General features: G+C 37.9%; 1 protein-coding gene across 1 annotated transcript; it reads left to right on the top strand.

The window, feature by feature from the left end:
• The first annotated feature begins 2961 nt into the window (after positions 1-2961).
• LOC149131368 (protein yippee-like 5) lies at positions 2962-3603 on the top strand. Its single transcript, XM_089339775.1, has one exon. It carries the CDS (start codon positions 3097-3099, stop codon positions 3463-3465), a length of 369 nt encoding a protein of 122 aa, XP_089195901.1. The 5' UTR covers positions 2962-3096; the 3' UTR covers positions 3466-3603.
• Positions 3604-8097: the final 4494 nt, after the last annotated feature.

Raw genomic sequence — 8097 nt, 5'->3', positions numbered from 1 at the left:
TTATTTTTGCTTTGACCTAATTCAGTTACGAATAATACAAGAACGCATCAGCAAATACGTTCCTTCTCCTTAGTTCCAGCTTCTGACCAGAAAGCATCTCTCTTTCTTCCTCTTCTCGTAGGACAATACCCTGCTTATATTTTCTTCTTGACAAAACATCTATTACCCTGCCTCACAGTTTACAATTTAATATACACAGCTGACCCTACACACAATGGACTATAGAACTAAAGCCAGTTTGTTTACAGTAACAACAGACAAGCTGTGTACACACAAACTATTGGAGACGTTGTTTATCTCTATTGTAACGACTTATATATAATAATTATATAAATAAATGGCCAATTAATTTCACCAATTAATTTGTCTTTTTTCAATCATTTATACGCTGCATCGATACACGTTGATTTTTATACTCGGTGAACCTCCTATTCACGAACTACATGCCTTCTCAACCAAATGTTGCTAAATCGGATCTTGTATATATTGGTTACAAGCAACAGGCTTAAAAATAGAATTGAAGGGCAAGGGTCAATTCATTCGACTAACGTTCTTCAAGGCAATGCTCCAACATGGGATACAGTCTAATGACTGAAACAAATAAAAGATAATATATATTTTTCCTATATTTCTACTCGTGCAGAATAAAATAACTTTGTTTTATATACATAGAGAGAGAGAGGTAGTAAGGTAGATGGATAAACACAGGCTTAAGACATGAAACACAAAATACCGATTATAAATTGTGTTGTTGTTGGCACTCCGTCGCTTACGACGTCGAGGGTTCCAGTTGATCCGATCAACGGAACAGCCTGCTCGTGAAATTAACGTGCAAAGTGGCTGAGCACTCCACAGACACGTGTACCCTTAACGTAGTTCTCGGGGATACTCAGCGTGACACAGAGTGTTACAAGGTTGACCCTTAGAATTACAGGCACAACAGAAACAGGAAGTAAGAGTGAGAGAAAGTTGTGGTGAAAGAGTACAGCAGGGTTGGCCACCATCCCCTGCCGGAGCCTCGTGGAGCTTTAGGTGTTTTCGCTCAATAAACACTCACAACGCCCTGTCTGGGAATCGAAACCGCGAGTCCGCTGCCCTAACCATAAGTAATGGTTACTTAAATAATTTCACTGGCTACACACCTATGACGTCATGCACATATCACCGTCTTTTCCCGCACGCTGGTTCTGCTTGTGTTCCTCTAAAGCGCTGAGACCTGGACCGTCCTCAAACTAGACCCGAATAAGCTAGAGATGTTGCAAATGCGGTGTCCTTGTCAAATCCTTTTTGTCTTTCTACGCGACCGAATCTTAAACACCCGAGAACAATGCCAGCAGCAGCTGACCACTAAAGATAAAGTCCGGCACTGCAGGCTACAGTGGTTTGACCATGTCTGCAAGATGAGCACTGGAACACTACCACACCACCTTTTGCGGTGGCAGCGACCCTCGTACTGGAGAATCCAGCGCACCGCACCGAACCAAAGAAGACATGAGGGAAACAAATTGAAAAATACCTCAAGTTGCAGCGCCTCGACCTCGAGTATGGTAAGGCCAGCGCCATGGATCGAAAAGCGTGGAATAACATCATCGCCAGAGTCCATCATCCAGCGGCACCCACAACAGGATGTTGGTGGAGAGGACAGCCTTCCCCTCCGGTCGCCAGCTAGGGATTAAAGAAGAAGAAGAAGATCTGTGAAAACAGTTATTACATAAGTTTGGCCTCTTGGAACAGCTGTTGAGGTAAGACATTACAAAATATTTTTCATTATCTTTTTTCTGTATTTTGTGCTTCAGGTAAATATATGCCTTAAACCTAATGGTGTATATCAACCTTACCACATCCAATAGCTAGATTAGGATTGCTCCGAAGCTCATTTTTTCTGCTGTGGACCCGGCCTTAGAAGAGGAAGTTCGAATTTAAGTTTATATCCATTTGAGCACTACTCTGTTATCTATACTGAACTTATTTTCTTCTCACTCACACACTCTCTATCTCTCTCTCTCTCTCTCTCTCTCTCTCTCTCTACGTATGTATGTAGATGTGTATACACGCGCACACACGCCAATTAAGTATTTTAATATAGAAAAAAAACAAAATCATACACCCTTCAGGCGGTATTAAATCTAAACAAAATATTTAAGAAAATATTAAAGAAACAATAACAATAATTCTTTCTATGATAGGAACAAGGCCTGAAATTTATTGGAGGAGGGTTATGGTCAATTGTATCGATCTCACTGTTCAGCTGGTACTGAATTTATCGACTGCGATAGGATGAGAGACAATGTCGGCAGCGATAGTGTTTTTTCGTGCGTGTATGGTCTTCCATAATATTTGCTGTTGACTGAGCCTCGTTTTCGATGTCTTGTTTACGTCACAAATGTTTTGGTTTTCCCTGAAAAGGCAACGAAGTCGCTTCCGACGCCAGAAGACCTTCTGTCTGGTCTTTTAATGTTCGACCGAAGCCAGAAGGGCGGATCCAGAGCTGGTTTCCAGAGTCTACCATTATTCAACATCTCGACAGACGAATCAGGAATAAGAAAAAACAGGAAAACACTGTGTGTTAAAATGCAGACTCTGCTAAACACCAAGAAACAATAAGGCGACCAGAGACACAAAAAATGTCAGGAAAATAAGTGGAGGAGACTTCGACCATTCTGTTTCTTTTACTACATATTTATTTCTGCTTATCCATTTCGCTTGCATCATTTTCTCTTTCACCCCCCACTCCTTGGTAAATTCTATCTAATTTACTTAGCAATCTTTTAATTACATATTTGCATACACCCAACCCAATCCTCTTTGCTTGTCTGATTCCTCCTGTCTTCTGACAATATAAGATACATCTATATACATACATACATCTCCGACTCTGTCCAGTATATTTCTTTGTCTATACATATAGACATACACATATATTCACACCTCTGCGTTTCTGATTCTCTATATATATATATATATATACATACGCACACACACACACACACACTCACATACCTCTCCTAACTCCCTGTTTCTTCTCTCTTGTACATTGACCTCCTCGGTCTTGTTCTTTTCTTCTTCTCCTCTGGCTTGCATATTCTACCTACGGCAATGGGTCGCGTGTTTCTGCGCCACATAGGAGGCACCAGGCTCTTCTCCTGTGCCAGCTGCGATACACCGCTGACCAACCGTTCCGAGTTAATATCTACCCGTTTCACAGGAGCGACGGGCAGGGCTTTCCTCTTCAACCGGGTGGTGAACCTGAACTACAGTGAGGTGCAGGACAGAGTGATGCTGACCGGACGCCATATGGTGCGCGACGTGTCCTGCAAGAACTGCGAGTCGAAGCTCGGATGGGTGTACGAGTTCGCCACCGAGGAAAGCCAGAGGTACAAGGAGGGTCGTGTAATCCTGGAACGAGCTTTGGTGACGGAGAGTGAAGGATTCGAGGAATATATCAGCAACAACGACAGCTGCTAAGGTTTTGGTGATGGTCGTGGTTGGGATGATGTTTCTGTCTCGCAAGGAACCTGAATATATGATGGCTATTCAACACCTTTCGCTATTCTATCCTACATAGCATATATACATATATATATACACACATATATACACACACATATATATATATATATATATATATACATATATATATATATCACACACACACACATACTCACTTTTATGCTGGAAACTGTATTTACTTCGTCACTAAATGCTCATGTAAGAAGGCATGAATGTCGCAACCTCTTAGTTCTTCTATCATTACATAGCTGAATCTTGCTACCTATCTCTATACACATATTAGTGTGTGTTTATATATATATATATATCAATATGTATACACACACACATATATATGTGTGTGTTGGTGATAGTTGGAATGCGTGTGTGCTCGCCCTTCCATCATACATTTTACACTCACCAAAGTAAAACAAAACTGAGAAATCTGTGTTTATGAAACGTTTTTCGCGTGGCAAGATTAATGAAACCCCAACCAATGTCCTCGAAGCCAGTCAAAGAGCGCACGTTTGTTTATGGTCGGGGTTTAAAGATATTTAGAAGACACGAAAGAAATGAAAAGACAATAGTAGAGACTGGCAAAAAGTTCGTCCATTTGCACTTTTTGGAAGACGAAGATATTTTGTTTTTTTAATATATTTCTCTCTCTTTCTGAAATGCCACATTCTGTTGTAATTGGGAATGAAAAACGAAAAGAAATGAGGAAATTGAAAGACGCAAAGAGTTGGATTTATTTAAACCGTGTTTGCTGAGATAAAACGAGGAAAATGTATAAAAAAAAAGGATTGAAAAATAACATTTTTATTTTTTTAAAAATCCCCATTCATAATTATACGAAAGAGAAAAGAATAATAATGATAATAATAGTTTAATATTGTTTATAAATCTCTTTTCTTAATGAGAATAATTTAAGAAATGAAGTTTATTTAGCAATAATAATAATAATAGTAAATAATGTAAGAAGTCTATGGAAGAACGTTGGGACCAAAATAATTTGACACAAAACAAGGGAAACTACCAAAGCGGTCAGCCTGGCACAATGTCTTGCAAGGAATATGGCAATAACAAAAGAAGAAAACTGTCTGGTTTATTTTGACTTTTCTTTTATTCATGATGAATTACAAATAGTTTTTTTTATATTTATTTATTCAGTTTCACTCTTAATCTTTTTGTTATAGTTTTTTTTTTCCATTTTAAAAATTTGATGATAATCTGAAATGTCTCCACCACCACCACCGTCTTTTCCCTTTCCCTCTCTCTCTCTTTATTTAGAAAATTCCTCTTCTCATGTTTATCTGATATTTGTTCTCTTCTTCTTCCTGTGATTCATTTACAAACAACCCTTCTCTCCACTTCACCGAACTACTTTTTCTTCTTTTACTTTGCACCGCAAATGAACGCCTGACAATCTGTTGTTTCGTCTCACCTTAATGCAACGATCACATCGATGATGATGATATCGATGATGACGACGATGGTATCGGTGGTGGTGACGAAATGGACGCTGTTTGTTGTTAGTCATTTTTCTCTATATTTAACCCCAGCCCTCTCTTCAGTTCTTCATATTTCCTCCGTGGCCGCAGTTGTAGTCCTCACTGGGTACGTGTGTGTGTGTATGCATATGTGTATATATATTATGTGCATGTATATATATATATGTGTGTGTGTGTGTATGTATGTATATGCATATGTATATATGTGTGTGTATATGCAGTGTGCATGCAATGTTCCTGTCTACTTATATTACCCTTTCCTTTATTGTTTATTAACATTTATTTATTAAAAAGGTGCATTTAAAAAAAAATTTCCCTATTTTTCGAAAAAGCCCCCCCCCCCCCCTCCACCGTCGTTTCTATTACTTGGCTTCTTTGGCATTTTAGACAAAGCTGTTCTAACAACTATTTCAGCTATCACCTGTAATGGCATGATAACGATAACGATGATGATGATGGAGTTTTAGTAATTTTTATTTCATGTTCACTTTTGTTATTTTAATTGGCATCTCTCGCCCCCCCCCCATTTTCTCTTCTCTATTTTTCTTCAGTCAGTCTGGGTCAAACAAAACTCAAGTTTATAAAATAACACCAGTGCATTCAAACAGTCATTATCATAGTGATGATGATGATGATGTTGGTGGTGATTCTGGAATGGCATTATTATTATTATTATTATTTGGTAGTATTTCAACATTCCTTTTTTGTTAAGTGTGGTGTTGACGTTGTGGTGTTACTCGTTCTACAGGATGTAACAGGAGACCAACGAACCAAATGTTTTTCCTTTGATTTGGAAGGGATGAAAAGATCAGCTAGAACTGTGTAGCCTTCACTTGAAAAAAGGCATGAACATCACACACTCTTATTTCTCTTTGTCCCTTTTATTTTGCCAGATGCTTTGTAACCCATATAAGAAATTATATTGTGCTTCAACAGGGTGGGGAGGTGGTCTAAGGGGATTTAGTTTGATCCGTCTCATCTTTTCTTCTTCCCAGAAAAGCGGTCAGTGAAACAAGTACCAGTTATATACTGAGGGATTCAGTTCAATATACCCTATCCTCTCCCTTTTGTTTACAATTTGGCCTTGTCTAATTGTAAGAGATCATTAGCACACTCTAGGCAGGGGAATTGTACAATGTTTTAAGAAGACCAAAGTATTCTCTGAAATAAATTGGAGGGTGAGGTATATAAAATGTGACATCGGTCACCAGTTTTTTTTAAAGGAACTCAGAGAGATTCAAACCCTGTTCCTGTTGATTGACAATTCTATTACTTGCAGAATTATTTCAATTTAATTTTATATTTTATTATTTTAGTTTGTGTTGGCAACATTCTGTGTCTTGTTTATGTGTGTTGATATATTCCTGTAAATATACATTTTAAAAGAAAATTGTGTATATATTTAGCTTTGTCTGTGTGTGTGTGTGTGTGTGTGTGTATATGTATATATATATATATATATAATGTCTATGTATGTATAGGGGGCAGGGAATCTTCCTTAGCTGTCCACCTGCTTGTGCTGGATGAGCGTAGTGTATGGGCTGTTACACATACCAACTATCAAACGAAGCCCCTATTGAGCCTCGACATCAAGGCTCAGCCTGCCAGAAATAGTACCCAGCTCTCCTTGAAATATCACATTGTTTTTAAAAAAAAAAAAAAAGAAAGGGGGGCAAATTGGATAATGTCTTCTAAAAAAAAAAAGTCCAAGTGACTAAATACTGGATTAGTTCAATAGACTACCGAGCAAATTGAACTCAGCACCACAAGCTAACCAACAATTTGTCTATTTTATAGAGCTGTTGCTTCTTACATCAATAAGTTATTTTTCCCCACTTGTCAGACCTGTTTTCTAATTAAGTTGGACAATTCATTTTGTATTTTGTCCATGGATACAAGCCTGCTACCACTTAGAAGATACAATCTGCTAGCATCTTGGTTGTTTGTTTCCCTGTTGATTTAGCCATACTTTATAGATGACCTCATGAACGCCTCGTAATTATATATGAGTCATTCTCCCTCTGTTTCGACGACTTGTTGCTAGAATTCTTTGTCTTTTGTATAATTATTAATATTAATAATGTAACATTTTTGGTCAATGTATTTTTGTTGAGAACAGTGGTGTCATATTACAATAACCCCCACCCTCACCACCAAAGATTTGCTCTGTAGTGTCAGCACTACTTGAGCTAAACTTTATCCATTCTTAACCCTTTTGATAAAAGCCTGCTTGAGGCCTCTTTGCAGTTCTTTGATACAAAATTTGTATTTAAAGTGATCTAAACTTCCATGTTAATTTATTTCCAAATACCAGTTTAATTAATGACAAGGTTAATTTACTAAATTGTTTATTTTCAAGCCTAATTGAATTGAAGGCAGTGTAATCCTTTCAGAAATATGGTAATGAAAAGGTCTCAAAATTAAACTCTTGAAAACCATTCCTTTTTGTTGTAAAAGACTGAGTGGTTTGTTGAGGGAGATTGAGGCTGATATATTAAACGGGTGATTCCTAATAACAGTTCCTTTTGATAGGTCCTATCAAGATTGTCATCTGGAAAAGGGAGCAAGCTGGGGATAATGCTTAGCAGTTTTTTGTCCCTCTTTACATTTTGAATTGAAATTCCACTGAGGTTGACTTGACTTTTCATCCTTTCAGAGTCGATAAGTACCAGTTGATCACCATGGTTAACGTAATCGACTTGCCCCCCTCCCTCCCTTGATACTGCTGGCCTTGTACCAAAATGTGGAACCAATATTGTATTCTGTAATGCGGTTAGTCATTAGGCAAGTCTCCCAGCAATACAAACCTTTCCAAACAGACTTTGGATTCTGTCAAACTGTCTGAATCATATCAACATGAAGAGTGGGTGAATGAGGAGGATGCTTCTGTCATTAATAAATAGGATTCTGGCTAGCCCTACCTGTCTCATGCTCATCTATGTGTCCAACTTTCCAAAAGTTCCAACAGAGATATTTGTTTCTCCAGATGTTAATATTAGAATATTCATTTCTCTTCTAATTTATAATTTTTGTATCTCGTGTTTTAGTTAACTCTTTTCTTTGTAAACCTTCAAGGCTAAGAAAGGATACCAAACAT

This window comes from Octopus bimaculoides, chromosome 22 (assembly GCF_046866305.1).
Source record: "Octopus bimaculoides isolate indiv1 chromosome 22, ASM4686630v1, whole genome shotgun sequence".
NCBI lineage: Eukaryota > Metazoa > Mollusca > Cephalopoda > Octopoda > Octopodidae > Octopus > Octopus bimaculoides.
The sequence above is the reverse complement of the archived record's forward strand: the minus strand, read 5'-3'. Positions and strand labels throughout refer to the sequence as shown.